We start from the raw sequence: 22,529 nt of genomic DNA on the forward strand, positions 1-22,529 counted from the left end.
ACCAGTGTAGTCCATGTGGACCCTGGACCAGGGTGTGTGTGTTGCCTCCCATTTGTGGACAGGCACTTGGGGCATCTCAGGTCTGGACCTTTGGCAAGTGTAGCATCCGTGTACCTGCTGTTCCACTGCCTTATCTAACCCTGGCCACCATAGGTAGCTCCTTGCTAGCGCCTTCATGCGAACTATGCCAGGGTGCCCCTCATGTAGTGACTGCAGAACTCTATCTCTCAATGTTGAGTGTATAATGACCCTACTACCCCACAATGGGCATCCTTTATGCACAGATAATTCATGTCTCCTAAGAAAATAAGCTTGGAATCCGGGGCCTGGACTTCTATCCTGCCACCCTGTGAAAACCCAAGACAGAACTCTGCTTAGAATTTTATCTGAGATTGTCTCAGTGGCTATGCCCCCTGCATGGAGAGGGAATTCAGGTAGCTCTTGGATTGCCAGTATCTGTGCAGCAGGGGACAGATCTGGCTCAATGTTTGCTAGGGGTAGCCTACTGAGACCATCAGCATGGCCCATTTCTTTCCCTGGTTTGTGAATCATTTTAAAACTGTAAGCCGATAAGAATATGGACCACCTGAGCATCCTTAGGGAGAGTATGTGGGGGGTTTGTTTGTCGGTGGTGAATAAGCCTAATAGAGAATAAGCCTAATAGAGGCTTATGGTCCATAAACACTGTGAATTTCCTACCATACAGATAGTCATGGAACTTCTTGACCCCAGCCACTATTGCCAGGGCTTCCTTGTCTATCTGTGCATAGTTCCTCTCTGCCCCTGATAATGGCTATGGGAACTTGTTCGCCATGTTCCTCCAGATGGCTTAACACTGCTCCCACTCCATAAGGTGAAGCATCGCAAGCAATGCAGATGGGCTTCGTTTCAATGTAATGGGTAACTGTGGATTTGTTAGATAATAGGGCCTTAAGGTCCTGGAAGCTTTTTCATTGACATTGGTCCATTTCCAAGCGGCTTTTTTATCAAGAAGCCTATGCAAGGGTTCAACTATGGCAGCTTTGTGAGGTAGGAACGAATGGTAGAAATTTAATAATCCCAGAAAAGCTTGCAGTTCAGCTTTGTTTTTGGGAGTGGGGGCCATCGTAATTGCCTTCACTTTTGATTCTGCAGGGTGAATCCCACTGGCATCGATTCTGAACCCCAAAAATTCTGTATATGCAACCCCTATACTGCATTTGTCCCTTTTTAGCTTGAGACCTGCAGTACAAAGCCTATTTAAAACTGTCCTAAGTCTGTCTGCTAGCACTTCCTCTGTTTCTCCTACAATGAGGACATCATCAAAATAAGTGCAAACCCCTTGGATGCCTTTAGGTGTTCGCTCCATTACCTCCTGAATAATCCCAGGTGCCACACTTACGCCGAATTGCAGGCAGTTGATTCTGAAGTTACAATTGAGTTACAATTGTTTGGGTTGCTGCTGTATCCATAGTAACTGGCAGCTGCTGATATGCCTGCACGAGATCTAGTTTAGCAAAGATGGCACCGCCTTGGAGGGAAGCGAGAATGTGGCTGACCGTGGGGACCGGGTAAGCGTACTGGTTGAGGGCCTTATTTAGGGTGCACTTATAATCCGCAGAGATATGGATTTCCCCGTTAGCTTTGAGGGGGGTGACAATTGGGGTCTCCCACTCCCCCCCTTCTACCGGCTGCAGGACCCCCTGTTCAACTAATTTGTCTAGTTCTCTTTCGATTTTATGTTTGAGTGCGAAGGGAACTCTCCTGGGTTTAATTCTAATGGGTAAGATGCTGGGATTTAATTTAAATGAAATGGGGGGGCCTGTATACCTTCCCAGCTTATTATCGAAAATGTCTGCAAACTCTTTGCAGACAGATTCGATGTTGTTTCCCTGTGTTCTATGGATACCTGAAATTACAACGCCTCAAACCAGTTCAACCCGACTAAGAGGTCCTATGACCTTCAACTACAATGATGTCCAAATGCTCCTGAAACCTTTTAAACTGTACGGAAAGGGTAGCCTCCCCCTTGATTTTTACCTGGGCGTTTTGGAAGTCAGTTAAAATAATACTGGAGGGCCTCAATTTGACCCACTGCTTACTTTGGCCGCAAACATGTTTAAAAGTCTCGTATGAGATGATCGAGACTGCAGAGCCGGAATCTAGCTCCATTTTACAAGGAATGCCTTGTAATTGGACTTCCAGTTTTAATTTAGGTTTAAGCAGGCGGCGGGCCCTGGTTCAGCAGATGGCCCTCCGGCTTTCAAAAAAACCCACACTGATTGGGCTCTGGGCCCCAGTACCTCTCCTCGACGGATTCTCAGGCTGTTGCTTGTGTAGGCCCTCTCAGAACTGGCTATGGCAGACCACTGCAATGTGGCCCGATTTTCCGCAGGCCCAACACATGACCAACCAAAATTTGCAGTTCACCCGTGCATGGTTGCCGCCGCACCCTCCGCATTTTGGAAATGGCGCTGCCTTCTGCTGGTTCTCCCTGTTCTCGCGTTGTCTCTCTCATTGCTCTGGTTTTTTCTGAATCTGGTCGACTTCAGTTTCCTCTTCTTCTACAATCTCGCTGTAAGTAGCGCCTTCGTAGTGAATCGATTCTTCTGATTTGCTGGGTATTGGCGTCTGTACCACCTGCACCATGCCTCCGGCTGCCTCATTGGCCATGATTTCATCTTGTGCATCTTGTAGTGTTAGGTCGGGCATAGCGAAAAGTTTCTGTTGAAGTCTCTTGTCTCTTAGGCCGCACGCAAGCCTGTCTCGTAGGCACTTGTCTAGGTTGGTAAACCTGCAGAGACGGGTGGCCTGTCACAAGGCCGCGATAAATTCAGATGCGGTTTCACCCGGCCGTTGCACCCTCTGGTCGAAACGGAACCGCCAGGCCATCTCGAATATTCTGGGCTTGAAGTGCCCATTCAGCTTTTGCTTGAGTTCGGTGAATGAGACGGTTTTGATCGGCGTAGGGGCGAATAGGCTTTCAGTCAGATCAAATGTTGCCGGCCCGCTTATGCAAAGCAAGGTCGCCGCTTTTAGGCCGTCCTCAGCAATCTGGTTCGCCCGGAGGTAGTTTTCGACTTGCCCGAGTGAGATGGCCACTGTTCGTGGTGGCAGATGTTGAATTCTCTGGGCTGGCCGACCTTAGGCATCTTCTTCCTTGTATAATTAGATCCTGCTCCACAGACTCAGACGTGTGATTCTGAGTACGTGGCCACTAGCGTGGTGACTAGCCGGCCATAGAGGGGGGGGAAAGATGCCTCTTTCCTCCAGCACGGGAAGCCGACCCCTCGTGAATTCAGCTCTTTGAGGTGAAGCAGGATCCCACCTTCGTCGCCACTGTTGTGTAGTGGGTTCTGAAGAGTAGGAATGATGCCAGGCAAATGAGTACAGTCAAACAGCTCTTTATTTGGTGACCATAACTGTACTGTGGGGTTAGGGGGTACTTGCACTCTTTATATACCTTTCTGAGTACACAGCCAACCAATCAGTTTGAACCTAAATCTCCCGCCATAATTGACTCCCGCCAAAACGGTTACAGTTCAAATGCATACTGGTAGTGACTGTTATACAAGTGCTTAGGTGTTTCTTTAAGCCTTAATACACAACACTTATCATAATCTAAATGTATGCATTATGCTTAGGAACTTATGATTTCTTCAATATATATACAGAAAAAGCCGTTTGAAACCCCAGGAATTCACACATAGAATTTATCTTTCCCATTTACTTTAGTTCATGAAACCAGGGTAAATATAAAATACACTATGAAGACTCCCTAATTTGAAAATAACTGAAAATCGTTAACTTAAACTGAGGAAAAAAAATGCATTCAGCCATATGGAGCTTTTGTTCTTTGGGAATAGTGGCATATAAATGATGGTTATAATATTACACATGGTAATTATAGGAACATCATGCTTTCAGGAAAATAACGTGTGTCCTGTAAACATCATTATCGTTATTATTATTGCTCCTTTTGGATGGATCATTAAAGGAACTTGAACTTCAACCTTGAGACAGGAGAGGATGAGGGAGAAATTGAAGTATTAATTTAACCAAACTAAACAAAACACTACAAATAATGAGAAAGATGTAAGCAATCTCTGGCCCTTTATAAATTTGCATTTAATAGCAGTATTGATCATTCACAATGCTCCATAGTGGTAATTTCTTCTTTCAATACTAACATTCAGGATATACCATTACATTTGCTTACAGGACCATACCTATTCTTTTTATTCATCTCCATAGCAAATATGCATATTTGTTAAAATGTTTGACCCATTGTCATGTTCAATGGGAAATTAAAAAAAACACCAAATAACAGTATTCAGATTGAAATGGCTGGGCAAGCAAAATAATTAGCAAGCTAAAATTCAATTAATAAATAAAGCATATCATTTACTCAGACAGCAGCATCAGGATTTTAGTCCTAGCTAGTATCATCATCTAGACCAGGGGTGTCAAACTGCCGGCCTGTGGGCCGGATGCATCATGCAATGGCAAAACCGTCCCGATATGTTGCACGTCACATGACGTCGCAAGTCTAGACCCATATGGTTGCTAAGGAAGTTACAAACTGTAAATAGTTAAGGGCAGAAAAATAATATGAGCAGCAGAAATCTCTGGGTGGTTTGCATTATATCCACAAATGTTTCTGTACAATCCAAATAGATTGCTGAAAAAGTGTAATTCAGGAAAACCAAGAACAGAGCTGTGACTGATTACAAATACTGGAGCTGAATATCAATTCAGAAGGATCTTAAGCATGGTATAAACCTTCCTTTTCTACTTGAGTCTGATCTATCTAATGTAGAAATAACCTTCACCTTTAAGCCTGAAAACTATCCACCCCAATTCTAGGGAGACAAAGTAATACTAATGATTGGGGGTCAAAATTGTCCCAGGTGAACGGAACCTTAGAACATATTTATTCTCCTATGCCTACATATTGTAGAGCAATGACAGAATTAAACATGTTGACTTTCAAAGTATCTGTCCTCTTACTAATCTTTTAATTAAAAAGAATATTTCCAAGCAATCAAAGTGTTCAGGATAAAAACTATTAGCAATGGTTTCTTATCAATCCATTTCCCTTATTTACTACAATAAAATAATGGAAAATGAGAACTGCTATCATTCTATACTGTGCCACCTAAAATTCTTTCAAAGCATACAGAATACTTTGACAACAGAGACAACAGTGTCTCTTTCAGCCCATGTGAACTAAGTCAACTATAGGAAAGTGACAGAATGATATAGCCAAACAAGCAGAAGATTTGGAATGAGCAAGGCTGCACCCATATTTAAATCCTTTTAAGAGAAGCTGTAAGACAAATAGTCACGAACCTAACAGAAATCTATTTCCTTCACAATGGGTTCAACAAAAAAGTATGCTCAACTGTTATACTGCCTGAAGATTTCAGGCCTGTAATCTTCAGAGTTTGTTCTCACAATCCAGTAGGCATCATTAGTAGTGACAGAAAACAGGGATAATATTTATAGTTCTATCATGGAGCCAAAACATCTTAAAAATCTAGGCACATCTGTCAAGGTGAAATAATATCTCAGTTATATTAATAAATAGGACAGTTATCTTTCTTCCCCTTCTAGCTATACCTACATCTGATAATTGGATATTTTAGTGCCAAAAATTACTATGTGCAAGATGAATGAAACTAGAATAAATATTATGAGCATCTCTTTTACTGTACTATGTTCAGGAAGACATAATTAACAAAAGAATTGTTATGTACTTTCTTTAGAAAAAAGACAAGTGATACAGAATCATGGAACCATCAATTTCAATCCACTACTCAGTGCAAACTCCACAGAAGTTTTAATGTATTTTTCCTATAATTTTACTATTCCTTGTTTTTAGTGTTACATGCTGAATAAAATAGAAGTCAGAATATACACTTTTAATAAATGAACAACAATCAACGAACTCTCAGACAACGAATAGGATAGAAGCAGGCATGAAATAATAATATGATAGTAAAGAATCACTTCTCAGCTATCTCAAAATTCTAAAATTGAAGGAAACTCTTTAAAAAAGCAAATTGTGAAACAAGCATAATTTGTTGAACAAAACTGTAGGTATCATGGCAACAAAACTAAAAACAGACATTTAAATTGCCATTAATTTTTAAAGATCATTCACACATATTAAAAAACAAAGTGGCAGCTGCTGAAGAAAAAAAAACATTACAGGGTGCTCAAATACAAACTAAATGACTTTTAGAGTACCATATCTAAATAAGAAATAATGTTCAAAACTCATTTTCCTCCATATAATTATATTCTGAAAGGCTACCCAAAATTTCAGATAATTACTTGGTTACATATTTTGAATCAGAAATATAATGTAAAAATATTTTGATATCAAGCAAAGTACATGGGATGAAGACAGAGGCTGATAACTACCACAAAGCAACTGTTGAATCAACAAGTTTTTCTTTCCATTAGATCTCAATTCCACTATATATGTACCGATCTGAAATCACTTTTGAATATACTGATAAATGAAAAGTTGTTCTGAACATCTGTAAGCAAACTATAAAGAGATATTTCATAATGAATGAACAGCATGAATTTTACATAATACTAGTCAAAAAATGTGCATTTGTCTATTGAGTCGAAGGCACTGGAAATAGCCCAAAACATTTATCCATTACAAATATCTTTTCAAACATGCATCTGTAAGACAATTTACAAAGATATAAAAATAATTTTCTATCAGGGTACTTATCTTCAGAAGTCAGAGCAATTTGATTACAGTTTTAGCTCAGAGCAACATAGTTTGTATTTTGCTAACATAAAAGGTGATAATCATTCTTAAAAGCATAATACATAATTCACAAAGGCTTGCTTCTACATTCTGCTACTAAAATACTATAATCCACAAGAAGTCAAGTAAGCTGTGAAAGAGTTCAGACTGCTGTGGATGTAATTTGATGCACAAAGAATCTTAAGAGAGTTTTGCAGTTTGGTAATCAAATATCAAATCGCGAGATAAGAGACACATTCTGCAATACTCCATTGCTCCAAATGGCTACACTGCATGAGCTGCAAGAATATATTTTGAGATCTCTTCCTACTCTGTGGCTAGGAGTAAGTTGAACTGAACACAAGTTCCTAAACATTCCAGAGACTTCACCGAAATGAAGCACACAAAGGAGAAAACAGCAACTCTAGATCATAGTCTCACTTTTGCTTTCAAGGAAACAAGAAAAACCAAGGGCTGCAGCTTTGCCTACCAGGTAAAGGAATGTATTGTGATTTTAAGAACCTGATTATTATAAGGAAATAACATTTGGATAATTACTTGCAAGAGAAAATACCTTTCTTCAGTGATCTCATGAGGTTAGGGAAAGCAATCGCTTCAAAGGTAACCATAAATCAAGTGATGTTTCCAAAATTTGCACCATCTCTGGTCGTAATACTTTTGTTTCTTTAAAACTAGTGGCTATTTTGGGGTCAGAACATATAAGAGAGCCCGTGAGATGATCATCCTGATGGTTGTTTGTGGTTTTTAATCCCAGATGCCAATTAAACCAGCATGGCTGCATAAAGAACTCTCTGATAAATTGAAAGATAAAAAGGACAAGTATAAGAATTGGAAAGAGGGGCACATAACTAAGTCAGAATATCAGCAAATAGCCTGTGCCTGCAAAGATGAAGTGAGGAAAGCTAAGGCTCAAAATGAACTAAGGCTTGCGACCAAAGTCAAAAATAACAAAAAATGCTTCTTTCAACATATAAAAAACAAGAAAAAAGTTAAGGAAATGATTGGTCCATTAGTGGGGGAAAGTGGCAAGAAGGTGACAAGCAATAGGGAGAAAGCAGAACTATTTAACTCGTTTTTTGCATCTGTCTTTACACAAAGGGAAAAAACAGTTCAAACTACCCAAACCAGTGCCATAAAAAACAGAATAGAAATGCAAGTTAAGATAAATGTATATAAATGTAATAAAATAAATAAATAAAAATAAATAAGCAAAAAAATGGTAAGTGAACACCTGTCCAGCCTAGACGAGTTCAAATCACCAGGGCCAGATGGATTACATCCCAAAGTTCTCAAGGAACTGGCAGACGTGATCTCAGAACCACTGAACTATATTTTTCATAGATCCTGGAACACTGGGGAACTACCAGAGAACTGGAAGAGAGCTGATGTAGTTCCCATATTCCAAAAGGGGAAAAATAGATACAGGAAACTACAGACCTATCAGCCTGACCTCAATACCTGGGAAGATTCTGGAAAAGATAATCAAACAACAAATCAGCGAACACCTTGATGCAAACAAACTCATCACTAAAAGTCAACATGGGTTTGTCAAAAACAGATCATGCCAGACAAATCTTATTACATTCTTTGACCAAGTGACAAAATTAGTGGACCAGAGGAATGCTGTAGATATAATTTACTTGGACTTCAGTAAGGCATTTGATAAAGTAGATCACAACCTACTACTTGATAAGATAGAAAAATGTGGGTTAGACAGCATCACCACCAGATGGATTCGTAGCTGGCTGACAGGCTGTACTCAGCATGTGGTCCTCAATGGAACTGCATCTACATGGAAGGAAGTGTGTAGTGGGGTGCCCCAGGGCTCTGTTCTGGGCCCAGTGCTCTTCAATATCTTCATTAACGACTTGGATGAGGGGATAGATGGGGAACTCATCAAATTTGCAGACGACACCAAGCTGGGCTTAAGATACAGAAGGATCTGGACAGACTCGAACACTGGGCACTATCTAACAAAATGAAATTCAATGGTGAAAAAAGTAAGGTTCTACATTTAGGCAGGAAAAATCAAATGCACAGGTATAGTATAGGTGGTACCTTGCACAATAGTAGTAATTGTGAGAGGGATCTCGGAGTCCTAGTAGACAATCAGTTCAATATGAGCCAGCAGTGTGCTGCAGCTGCCAAAAAAGCCAACACAGTGCTAGGCTGCATTAACAGAGGGATAGAATCAACATCACGTGAAGTACTAATACCACTTTACAATGCTTTGGTAAGGCCACACCTGGAATACTGCATCCAGTTTTGGTCACCACGATGTAAAAAAGATGTCGAGACTCTAGAAAGGGTACAGAGAAGAGCAACAAAGATGATTAGGGGGCTGGAGGCCAAAACATATAGGGAACGGTTGCTGGAATTGGGTATGTGTAGTTTAACGAAGAGAAGAGTGAGGGGTGACATGATAGCAGTGTTCCAATATCTCAGGGGCTACCACAAAGAAGAGGGAGTCAAGCTATTCTCCAAAGCACATGAAAGCAGGACAAGAAGCAACGGATGGAAACTAGTCAAGGAGAGAAGCAACCTAGAACTAAGGAGAAACTGCCTGACAGTTAGAACAATTAACCAGTGGAACAACCTGCCTCCAGAGGTGGTGAATGCTCTAACACTGGAGGTTTTTAAGAAGAGACTGGACAGCCATTTGCCTGAAATGGTATAAGGTTTCCTGCCTGAGCAGGGGGTTGGACTAGATGACCTCCAAGGTCCCTTCCAACCTCTTCTTCTTCTTCTTCTTCTTCTTCTTCTTCTTCTTCTTCTTCTTCTTCTTCTTCTTCTTCTTCTTCTTCTTATTATTATTATTATTATTATTATTATTATTATTATTATTATTATTATTATTATTATTATTATTATTATTATTATTATTATTATTATTATTATTATCATATATTTACTTTTATGTTGCTTGTATGCTGTGTTTTTAACTGTTCTCTGTTAGCAGAGTCATAATGTTGAGATGGGAGGCCATATAAATTGAAACAAATAAACAAGAAAGCCCAATTCAGTTTAAAAAGAAAGTTTTTAAATGGAATGATGGAAAGTTGGTGCTTGGTTGTTGTTTTTTTAAATTTTTATTGTCAATATATTATATTTTTACAAATTTATTTAGATATTTAAGTTGCTCACCTTTTTATTTTGACCCCAAACCACCCCAGTGATGCCCTCGACGTGATGTCCCGTTGCCTGGAAGCGGTTCGGGTCTGGATGGGGAGGAACAGACTTCAACTCAACCCCGACAAGACTGAGTGGCTGTGCATACCGGCATCCCGGGATACTCAGAATATCCCATCTCTTTCTATAGGGGTGAGCTATTACCCCCCATAGATAGGGCTCGCAACTTGGGAGTCCTCCTAGATTCACGGCTTACTTTGGAAGATCACATAGTGGCTGTGACTAGGGGGGCCTTCGCCCAGGTTCGCCTGGTGTGCCAGTTGCGGCCCTATCTAGACCGGGATGCCCTGCGTACGGTCACTCATGCACTTGTGACCTCTCGTTTAGACTACTGCAACGCTCTCTACATGGGACTGCCCTTGAAGACCACTCGGAGGCTCCAACTGGTACAGAATGCAGCTGCGAGAGTTGTGTTGGGAGTCTCCCGATACTCCCATGTTACACCTCTGCTCCGTGAGCTGCATTGGCTCCCAGTTGTCTTCCGGGTGAGGTTCAAAGTGCTGGTATTGACCTACAAAGCCCTACATGGCATGGGTCCGGAATACCTTGGGGAGCACCTGCAGCCGGCATCAACTTCCCTCCGCCCAATACGCTCCCACAGAGAGGGCCTCCTCAGGGTGCCGACTGGTGGCCCCCAGGGGGAGGGCGTTCCCTGTGGGCGCACCGGATTTATGGAACCGTCTTCTGGTTGAGCTCTGGATGGCGCCTGACCTTCGCTCCTTCCGGCGCGATCTAAAGACGTATCTCTTTGAACAAGCTGGCCTGGCCTGATGGGATGGGGTTGGGTTGTTATTACTTTTAAATGTGTTTTAACCTATTGTAAGAGTTGTGGGCATTTTGTTTAATCTTTTTTAATTTTTGTATTCTGTCTTTTTAACATGTATTGCCCTGTTCACCGCCCTGAGTCCTTCGGGAGAAGGGCGGTATACAAATAAAAATAATAATAATAATAATAATAATAATAATAATAATAATAATAATAATAATAATAATAATAATAATAATAATAATAATAATAATAATAATAAAATATTTTGCACACACATTTTTTTCCCTTTTTCCTTTTCTTCATTCTGTTCTTGAAAGATATGCTAATGTACAATCCTCAAGAAAAGCATATTGGGCAATGACTGTTAGTCCTCCCAGGTAAACCAGGCAGGAAACAGGACTAAGATGAAGAAATTCTACTTTATTGTAAGGCTACAGTAACAGAATCTTGCAAGTCTGAAGGCACAAATATCCCATCGCCATTTTTATCTGCTTGATCCATTAGGGTGGGTCCTTCCCATTTTTTTCCCCCTGAAAGCTGCATTAAGCCATTGAGGGCTCCTTGCCTCTCTCATCTGATTGGTTCCTAGACAGTATGACTTCCCCTTTTTCTCAAATGTGATCCAAAGTTTTACAGAATAGGAAGCATGAAGTTAGACAAATACATTGGTATAAAACAATTTCATAAATTTATATGCTAATAACTTCAGCTGTATAAATTCCTCTTAACCTCTTGCATGTTATTTTATTTCTTGACTTTCTAAACATTTATTTCTTCTATTAATTTTGTCAGTAAGAGATATCTAATTCATAAAAATATGAACCTTACCTGAACAGATTTCTTCATATGTGGGATTTGGGGTATATCCTCCTGCATAACCTACTTGAGTAGAGTAGACTCCTTTCTGCTTCCAAAATTTCTTCTCTGCCCCCCAGAAACAGCCCATCCCTACAATAAGCATAAACAGTTATAATACTAATAAAGCTGAGTTGCTTACATTATATATAAAATTCTTTATTGGCCGAGTGTGATTGGACACACAAAGAATTTGTCTCTTGTGCATAAGCTCTTAGTGTAGATGCAAGAAACAAGTGATAAATCATGATGGTAATAATAAAATACAATCATAATTCATAAGATACAACACTCAGTGATAGGCATAGGATACTAAATAAAGCAATCAACATAAATCATAAGAAACAAACATCAAGTTATATATCAAATTTATAAATGATATAATAATAATGTATTTGTTCTTAATAGCATACCATGATACTTTTCATTTTTATATCAGTGTATGAAAAGATATGTGTGCTCTCTTTGTGTTTGCTGAACAAGCTGTCATGAAGTATTTTTGACAATTTAACTGTAGACCCCTGTTTTATGGAAACAATGATGTCTGCATTTCCCTTTCAATTAAATTAAAATGTTACCAGTGTGGAATTTCAGAGATATCAATAAAAATAATATCTCGACCCACATGATGCAGATGAAAATGTAATAGAAAGATGTTTTGGGAACACATTCTTTGAACATCAAGCAATTCGTGACAACTCTATTTTTTGAAAAAGCATCAATATATTCAATAAGATATTTTTTCCTCTTTTTTCTGACAAACTCACTCTTTCCTTTGTAATTCACAAAGCTCATGATCTTAAGTAAGGTTAGTGTTTAACACAAATAACGTACGCTAGTTAAAGACATGACAGTTAAATAACATGTAAAAATTGGCAAGCATTAACCTAGATGTTTGTACCTGAGGGTATTATACAAATTTGGTTAGCTTACTATCTAACATATTGAAATGAAATGAAATGAGTTTACTCCATTATCAACATAGTAATTTGACAACACTATATTTAAATTTGATTTCTGGATTGAAATATGAAGCTAACTGAATAGGAAAATTTAAAATGTTTTTCATAAACTCAAATATTAAAGCTGCTGATGCTGCCTGATTTTAGATGCTGTACTTTATCAAAAATGGCTTATAAAATACAGAACCTTTAATGAAAAAACCCATCTATATAAGAGCTTTAGGGTAGGTTAAAAGGCAATCATACATATTTTTACAGCATAATTTTATTTTAGTTGATTAGCAAACTGTCAAAACACAGTAATCTGTATTAATGGCAAACATTCATTTAATGTTCTGCTTCCTGGCATCTGCAATCTTTAGAGGTGGCAGAACAATAATTAACTAAATTAGAGATCATGCAGGAAGAAGGTGAGAAAAGCCTTCTCAGCCTCATCAATTCATGTATGCAAATAATATATAAAGTGCATATAAAAATGAAGTATTTATTCACTGACATGGCCAGTTTGCAGGTATAAGTTGGCAAATAACCTCCATATAAATGACCTTGTAGCCTCAGAAATCATCCTATGAAATTGAAATCTCCCAAATGGTACTAAATTAACAGCAAGCAGGGATAAGAGCCATTTTGAATCCATGTTGCATTGACAGATATTAACATTTTGGGGCTAGAAAATATATATCAACTAGGAAAATTCATAAAACATCTCAAAAACAGCTTCACTTAATAGCTGTTAAAATTATCTTGAATGTTGTCCTAAAGAAAACTTGTGTCAACATTTTGCAAGATATCCCTTTCAAGATATCCCTTTGGTTTAAAGTCTTGAGAAGACCCTACAAACTGGGAAGAGGAGAATTCTTTGGGATAACCAAATAGCATCAAAGCATATTAGTATAAAAAATATGCAATTGGAATTGAAGAGACTGCATTTTCTTTGTGGATTTGTGGATCAAGTGAGAAACTGTCTCAAGGAACTAAAAACTGACGTATTGACATTTGCATTGTTAAAACAGAACCATTGTGTTTTCATTTGGTATAATTATTATTAAGCTGATTTGTTTCATGGTAATTAATCCTTTGATGGATCATCTGCTAATAAATCCTATTTTTGCAGACCACAAAGCCTCCCAAGATTGGCCACTGAAATATGACAGCAAAATGGCATAATTTCTTTTTTACAATGTAAATTTGAAAAAATGGGTCCATTATTCTTAGACTTTAAAGTACCCTTTTTTCTATTCCTCCCACCTAATAATAATAAAAAAGGGAAAATTTCAACCCTGCCCACTCTTACAACAACAGTAACTGGCAGAATGACTCCTGTTGGCTATAATGCCTGCAGCTGTAAAAGTAAAAAATAAAAATAACAACACTATGATTCCTGGACAAAGTAAATCACTCATTTCTTTTACATAAAAGGGATCACTTACCAAAAATTCTTACAGTGACAAATATAGGAAACTGTCTTCTGGTTATAATTTGTTATTTGGTTGGCATGCATATTTATTGTATGATAAGAAGGTGGATAATGTGTTTAAGATACATATATTAAGGTATGCTCTGTTGCGAGTATGGAAAAAATATAGACATAAGTTAAATTATAAGATACCAATTTGGGCAATACCGAAACATGCAATAGAAAATATAAACGTTGGATTTAAACATGATGAGACTACATATAAGGAAATTTTAAGAACAGAAAGGAAGGTATGGCAATTAAAGCCATATAATATTTTAAAAGAAGAAAAGATTGTACAAACTTGGTTCCAGTATGGGCAGTTACAGGCAAGATGGAAAGAGGATCAGAAAGTTGGTTTTTCAATAACTGATGAAAATTTGGTAAAACAAATTAGAGATCAAGGTCAAGCACATATAAGAAGGATATATAATGCATTGATAGAAATTGACTCAGAAACGGAACTTGTTAAAGATTGTATGATAAAGTGGGCTCAGAACATTCAGGAGGTTATAACAATGGATACTTGGGAAAAGATTTGGGTTAGAAACGTAAAATTTACACAGGCCCAAAATCTAAGAGAAAATTTTTATAAAATGTTTTATAGGTGGCATTTAGATCCTAAAAAACTAGCAAGTATGTATCCGAACTGTCAGCCCAAATGTTGGAGGTGTGGTTGTGAGGATGCAACGTATTTTCATATATGGTGGACTTGTAAAAAAGTCAAAGCTTTTTGGATTAAAATTTGGTGGAATATGCAAAAGATATTTAAGAAAAAGATAAGGTTTTCTCCGCAGTTGTTTTTGTTGGGTATTATTACAGACTTTACTGTTATAGACACTAAATTGATGTTGAATCTAATCACGGCAGCAAGACTTTTAGTAGCGCAATATTGGAAGAAGGAAGAACTGCCGACTATAGAAGAGTGGACTTTGAAAGTTTCTAACTTGGCGGAAATGGCAAAGATTTCAGCATATTTGAAAGAACAATCGCAACAGAGATATATTGTGGAATGGAGAAGATGAATTGAATATATTCAGAATAAATATGGGACTAAAAAGTTTCATTTAGCATTTGAATAAGTAGTGGTTTTATATGATGTATTATTAGTTTATTTTATTTTATTTATTTTATTGGATTTGTATACCGCCCTATTCCCATAGGACTCAGGGCGGTTTACAGGGCAGTTAAAACCATGAATACAAAAATAAAAACAATTAAAACAAATTAAATTCAAGCCCCAAGAGTAAATCTAAAACCCAGTTAAATTAACAACCCCACAGTCTGGACCAAATAGATCGAAGAGCCAAGTTTTCAGGTCCCGGCGAAATGAGCGAAGGTCGGGGGCAGTCCTAAGTTCTGTGGGTAGTTGGTTCCATAGGGCAGGCGCACCCACAGAGAACGCCCTTCCCCTGGGAATAACCCGACGGCATTCATTAACTGGCGGAACCCTGAGAAGGCCCTCCCTGTGGGGGCGCACAGGACGATGGGAAGATGTTATTAGTTATTAGTTATTTGTTAGTAATATAATTATGACTATGGAGAGTTAAAGTGCGATAGAATTTAATGTTTTATTTTTGTTGTTAGCATATTTTAGCTTATGTTTGTAAGGCTATACCTTGTATTTAGCTCTGGGAAGTCGGGGAGGGGGGAGGGGAGGGGAGGGGAGGGTTGGGGAGAGGGGAGGGGGAGAGAGTTTTTTCTATTTTAAAAATGTATTGTAAAACTTCAATAAAAAAATAAAAAAGGAAACTGTCTTCTGTATGTGTATAAATATTGAGCAAAATATAGTTTACATGTAGATCATATGTCAACACTGCTAACATTGGATGTTCTTTCTTTGACAACATATGGAGATGCAGCCATTTTCCTTCTTATATTTTACTCTTAGAGTTAGAATTAGATGATTCTGGGTGGGGAGGAGGAATGTGTATGGGAGTTAGTTAAACAACAATATTGCAGTAGTATGAGAGTCAAGGTTTTTTTAAATAAGAGATGATAAGAAATGGTGGGTTGGAGAACGGGAGGGAAAGCCTGCGTTTCAAATTAATTGGAGGAGGGATAATTAGAGGAGGTATTTGTTAATTAGAGGAGGGATTTGCGCTAGATACTATGTGTTCAGGGGAGGGGAATTCAGATTTTGGCTTCACCTATATTCGTGCCGATGCTATGTTACTCGAATAAAGATTCTTTAAGGAAAACAATACCTTGAAGTTCTTTGAAGATTTTCATCTGTCAGAACCATGACATTAAGCCAAAATCTCCAACTTTCCTAACTATCTAGGGATCCTGAGCCCCAATCGCTGTCCCTAGAATCAAGGGATAAGCTGACAAAGATTCAGGGAAGATATCATCATGGAGAAAGAGAAGATGCCTGAAGCCAGTACCCTGGCAGCAGCTGCTACCCCGGGGGAGAGGAGCAACAGCTAGCACGCCGGTGGAGAAGGAGCTTTTTCAAGCCTCCCAGCTGGGGGCAAAATCCAAGCCATTAGGACAGCTGATCTGGTTGTTGGAATGGGCCCTGCCGAGCGGAGACTCCAGATGCCTCAAGACAGCCTTGCCACCCTCAAGTGCTTCAAAGGCAGACGAGGTTGAACTACCATGAAGGGGTTCCCACATATTGCGTTCCCCAGACCGGTGGAGAGTTACCAGATCGTCTGCCACTGAGGACTCGGTGAGTGGAAGTATCTGTCTGGAGCTCGTAGTCAGTCAGTGGGCAAGTTGGTGGAAAAATTTGAGGGGCTAGAAATGAGAAGCAGAGAGCAACCTTCCCATTCCCCACATGCCAGTGATCAGGATGATCGATGAGGCAGCCATCAACTCCTGTCGAGAGGAACACCAAGCCCCTCCTTCATAGATCAGGTGGCCTTTCTGTCCCTGAAGCCTCCTACTAGGACCTCCAACCCCACATATAGAGATAGCTCAAGTCACTGCCCCTCCAGAAACCCCAACCGCCACCGAGATGAGGACCCAGGCAGTCACTGGGACAGCCGATCCCCAGACCAGTGTGCATATCAATCACCCAGTCTGGGCCCCCTGCAGCAATGGGGAATATGGCAGCCTCCACAGGTGGGAGGTCAACAGTCTCTGAGCCTGCAGCAGCTGATAGAGGCCTTGCATTAAATTGTGGTGGTACAGAGGCCAGGAGGCCAGCAACCAGTGGGAGAACGGCTACAGCAAGGGGGATGGTCACCACCCCCGAATGTACAGCAAACGCTGAGGGGCCCGCAAATGATGGAGATCCAGCAACAACCCCCTCTGAGGCCACAGGGGATTTTACAGTAATTGAGGATGTCACATCTCCTGGCAGACCAACAGCAGGGGGGATAGCACAACCCCCACCCAAGCAGCAGCCATTGGGGGGCCTACAGCAACTGAGGATGCCACAGCTCCTGGCAGACCAGCAGCAGGGGGGACAACAACCCCCACCCAGGCGGCAAACACTGGGGGGCCTACAGCAACCAGGGGTGCAACAACCAAGTGGGGGGCCCAGCAGCATGTAGGGGTGCACAGTGGATGCCCCAGCAGACATTGAATCAACAGCCGGGGGGGCTAGCAGCAACTGGGGATGCAACAGCCACAGTGGGGGGCCCAACAGCCATTGATTGCTCCACCTTTCAGAGCGACCTTCGATGGGGACCCAGAGAAGCTGATTCTTTTTGTCAACCAAGTGTGCTCTCATTTGAACTGCTGTGCCTATTTCTACCCAGACCCAACAGCTATGGCCGATGTAGTTGCATCCAGTTTAGAGTGGGAAGCATCCAAATGGCTGAACAATTTATATAATGAGCAAGCCCCCGAATTGGAGGACCCCCATCTCTTCCTCCTAGGACTGAGAGCAAGGTTTGCGGACCCATCCCTTGCCCTCAAAGCAGCCATAAGATAAAACAAGCTGGCAGGCCTGCTCTTGAGTATGTATGAGAGTTTCGCAAGATAGCTAGTCGCATAGAGAGATGGCCTGAGCAGTCCTTAGACCATCACTTCAAAGAAGGGTTAGACGATCCCCTCTCTCAGGCCTGCATCTATCGAGCAGTACCTGATCAGCTAAAAGAATGGTACCAGGCAGCGATAAGACTAGACATTCACCTCACCCACTATAAGAAGCCTCCCCCACCTGAAGCCGAGTCAAGGCCAGAGCAACCCAAACAGCAACCACCACCCCGAAAACCTCCAACTGCTGCAACTGCTGAAAAACCCAGGCCACCTGCAGGCCCGCCAATCAAGTGCTTCTGATGCAGACAGCAGTAATATCGTCCAGCGAATTACCCAGTCCCCTACCCCCAACAGCAGAATAGACTGGGACCAGAAGCGACAAAGAAACCTGCCCAGCAACCAATAAGAGAGAAATCCAACTGGATCACACAGGAACCTGTTGCCCAAGTCACATCCCCAACACAGGAGGATGCCAGGACTCGGGCTGAATCCACCCCCACTCTACCCTCTTTCGATAGCAACTATGAAGGAGAGAATGACCTGATGGTGAGTCGACACATTCCACCTTTCTCACTACCTGCCAAACTCATAATCCCTAAGTTGGAGGCACAGGTAGATTTAAAAGTGCTAGTCGATACTGAATGGTCCCAATGCATCATTAGGTTGGCATTTGCCATGAAAATGGGCATACAAGCAAAACTGCTCTCCAAACCTGTGAGGTCTGAGCAAGCCGATGGCTCCCTGATGGGAGGGAATTTAGTCACGCAATTAACTGAGCTCCTACGCCTAGAAATAGGTGAGTACTGGGAGTTTATTTGCTTCCTGGTGGCTCCAAAAATGACTGACGCTGTGATCCTAGGATTAACCTGGTTGGACAAATGGAAGCCGTTTATCTGGTGGGAGAAAGGAATGAGAACTGTGAGGCTACCTATAGGGCCCAACCTCCCCATTGATTCAACACGTTACAGGAAACTTTAGCCCACCCAACGAGCAAGCGCACATGGCTGCCTCACCACCACCAGGCAAGCCACTCATCCCCAGTGAGTACCGGGATCTAGCAGAGGCATTTAGTGAAAAAGAATGTGATGCCCTGCCTCCTCACTGGCCCAATGATTGTTCCATTGAACTGTTGCTGGGGGCCAAACTTCCATGATCAAGAATGTACGCTATGTCTCCCCTCGAAATGGAGGAGATGCAGCGATATGTGGACAAAAACTTAGCGAGTTGATTCACTGAACGGGCCAAGTCTGCTATGGGAGCCCCTGTGTTGTTTAAAAAAAAAGATGGGTCTCTTCATCTCTGCATGGACTATAAATCTCTGAACACAGTGAGTGTGGAAAATAAATACTCCCTCCCCCTCCTAAAGTCCTTACTAAACCACCTGGCTAAGGGGAGTGTCTTCACTAAATGAGACCTGAGAGAAGCATATTACCGGGTGAGAATAAAGGAGGGAGATGAGTGGAAAACTGCCTTCAACTGCCCCTTTGGAAGCTAACAATTCAAAGTCATGCCATTTGGGCTATAGGGGCCCCCAGCCGTATTCATGCATTTGATTAATAAGGTCATACACAATCCATTTATACAAAGGGGTTCTGGTGTATCTTAATGACATCTTGATATACAACACGAATATGACTGATCATATAAAGCTGGTGAGAGAAGTGTTAAAGAAACTATTGAATGCCAAGCTTTATGTCAAATTGTCAAAATGTGATTATCTTGGCTACAGAATTTCCAACAAGGGCATTGAAATGGACCCAGCCAAAGTGAGGGCTATAATTGAATGGCAGCCCCCAAAGACTCGGAAACAGCTTCAGAGCTTCCTAGATTTTGCCAATTTCTACCATCAATTCATCCCTTCCTTTGCCAAGATTGCCCTATCTCTCACAGAACTACTCAAAACAGGCAAAGGAGGAGGGAAGCCATGACCGGGCCAACCACTAGCATGGTCTATGAGCTGTCAGACCTCTTTTGAGAACTTAAAAAGGCTATTTGCTGTTGAACTGGTCCTAAAGCACCCCTGTCCAGGGGAGCCCTTTGTACTTCAAGCTGACACCAGCAACGTGGCCGTCGGAGCTGTATTACTGCAAAAAAATCAAAGTGGAGCTTTGCAACCCTGCACCTACACCTCGAAAAAATTTACTGAGAGTGAAAGGAGATGGACAATTTGGGAAAAGGACGCCTTTGCAATTAGGTGGGAGGTATTAAACTGGCAACAGTATCTAGAAGGGAGCAAGGTGCCTTTTGAAGTATGGACAGATCACAAGAATCTAGAAGCACTGAAAACTCCCTGCAAATTGTCCCCAAAGCAAGTGCGGTGGGCACAGTACTTTAACTGTTTTAACTTCACTTTAAAGTACATATTGCCCTTCATGGATTACTGCCTTGTCGTGGCGAAGGGGCTTGTGTAATTCAATGAAGTTATGAGCTATGCCGTGCAGGGCCACCCAAGATGGACAGGTCATAGCAGAGAGTTCTGACAAAACGTGATCCACTGGAGAAGGAAATGGCAACCCATTCCAGTATCTTTGCCATGAAAACCCTATGGACAGTACTAAAAGGCAAAACAATATGATGCTGCAAGATGAGCCCCTCAGGTCGGAAGGTGTCCAATATGCTACTGGGGAAGAGCAGAGGGCTAGTACTAGTAGCGCCAGAAAGAATGAAGCAACTGGGCCAACGCCGAAAGGACGCTCAGCTGTGGATGTGTCTGGTGGTAAAAGGAAAGTCCGATACTGTAAAGATTTTTTCTCCATAGGAACCTGGAATGTAAGATCCATGAATCAAGGAAAGCTGGATGTGGTCAAACAAGAGAAGACAAGACTGAACATCGACATCTTAGGAATCAGCGAACTAAAATGGACAGGAATGGGTGAATTTAATTCAGATTTTCCTTCTTATGTTTTACTCTTAGACTTAGAATTAGATGATACTGGGGGTGAGGATGAGGAATGTGTATGGGAGTTAGTTAGATATAACAATATTGCAGTAGTATGAGAGTCAAGGTTTTTTGAAATAAGAGATGATAAGAAATGGCGGATTGGAGAACTGGAGGGAAAGCCTGCCTTTCAAATTAATTGGAGAATGTGATTTATGACTGTTAATTAGAGGAGGGATTTGTGCTACATACACAAATGTATGTGTTCAGGGGAGGGGAATTCAGATTTTGGCTTCACCTATGTTCATGCCAATGCTATGTTACTCAAATAAAGATTCTTTAAGAAAAACAATGCCTCGAAGCTCTTTGAAGAGTTTCATCTATCGGAACCATGACATCATTATTTTCAAATAATATGAGGCAGCTTAACACCTTCTTATTTTCATCAAGTTAATGTCAAAGTGCAAAAACATCTTAAAGTTAAGCTCCATTGCATGTGAAATACAAGATACTTCCTGTCTTTACTATTATTTCCCAATTTTAGACAGATTTTTTTCTTTGAAATATTTTAGTCCAAGTCCTATCAAGAAATGAATCAGAACATCTCTGCTACCTCCTGTCATTTTCAACATTTTTTCGAAATACAGTTAATAGAACAAAGCTAAACCTGCCATCAAATAGATCACAAAGGTATGAAGTTCCTTTGAATCTTCAGAAACCAACTTTAAACTAAAGGGATGTTCTCTGACCAGCTCTTATCTATGTTATTAATATAAAAGTATTAAAATTATGTCACTAGATTCTAAAAATAATTACACAATCATGGCTGCGGGGCAATTGTGCGGTGCGCCAGCGGCCCAATCCGGGCTCCAGAGGCCTACAGCTCTTATCTATGTTATTAATATAAAAGTATTAAAATTATGTCACTAGAGTCTAAAAATAATTACACAATCATGGCTGCGGGGCGATTGTGTGGTGCGCTAGCGGCCCAATCTGGGCTCCAGAGGCCTACAAAAGGCCTCTGCCCCACAGATCTAGGGCTGCAAAGAGTTTGTAAAGCCGCCCTGAGTCTTCGGAGAAGGGCGGGATATAAATGGAATTAAAATAAAAATAAAAAAATAAAAAATTTCATGCCCTCTCCACTGCCAATCCACGCCACTGAGGTGCCACAAAATTGCCCCATGGCCATGGATGCGAGCTCCAGAGGCTTTGAAAAGGCCTCTGCCACCTGGATCAGCCATGGGGGGGGCACAAAATTGCTGTGCAGACATAGATCCATAGGGCAGAGGCCTTTTCCAAGCAGCAGCGGCAGGGTGATCCATACAGGGGGTGGGGGTGGGAAATGGCAGCAGCCTCTGGCCAGAGGCAAACATCTGCCCCACTTGCTAGCTGTTTGCTTCTGGCCAAAGGCAAAGATCCGCAACGCGCCAAAGCCGGACATTTGCTGTAATGCGCAAAGTGGCTGTTTGCCTCTGACCGGAGGCAGACAGCCACCTCGCGTGTCATGGCAAATGTCCAGTTTGGTGTGGTGTGGCTGCTTGGCTCCAGCTGGAGGCAAATGGCTACCTGGTGTGTCACAGCAGAGGCCTGGTTTCAGCACGTCACGGCCTGGCACATTGCGGCATAGGACCGGTTTCAGTGCGTTGTGGCCTGGCGCATCATGGCAGAGGGCTGGTTTTAGGCGCATCGCGGACACTCGCCTCCCTCCAGAAGCA

The 22,529-nt window shown here is 41.2% G+C and overlaps 1 protein-coding gene across 1 annotated transcript in view; it reads right to left on the minus strand.

Moving 5' to 3' along the window:
• Window positions 1–22,529, minus strand: part of MSRA (methionine sulfoxide reductase A) — a 228,109-nt gene that overhangs the window by 126,675 nt on the left and 78,905 nt on the right. The window contains exon 3 of the mRNA XM_081339974.1: window positions 11,559–11,678. Coding sequence (XP_081196100.1) covers window positions 11,559–11,678 — 120 coding nt within the window. The remainder of the gene's footprint in view (window positions 1–11,558; window positions 11,679–22,529) is intronic.

Source organism: Vipera berus, assembly GCF_964194415.1.
Source record: "Vipera berus genome assembly, chromosome: 1".
Taxonomy (NCBI): Eukaryota; Metazoa; Chordata; class Lepidosauria; order Squamata; family Viperidae; genus Vipera; species Vipera berus.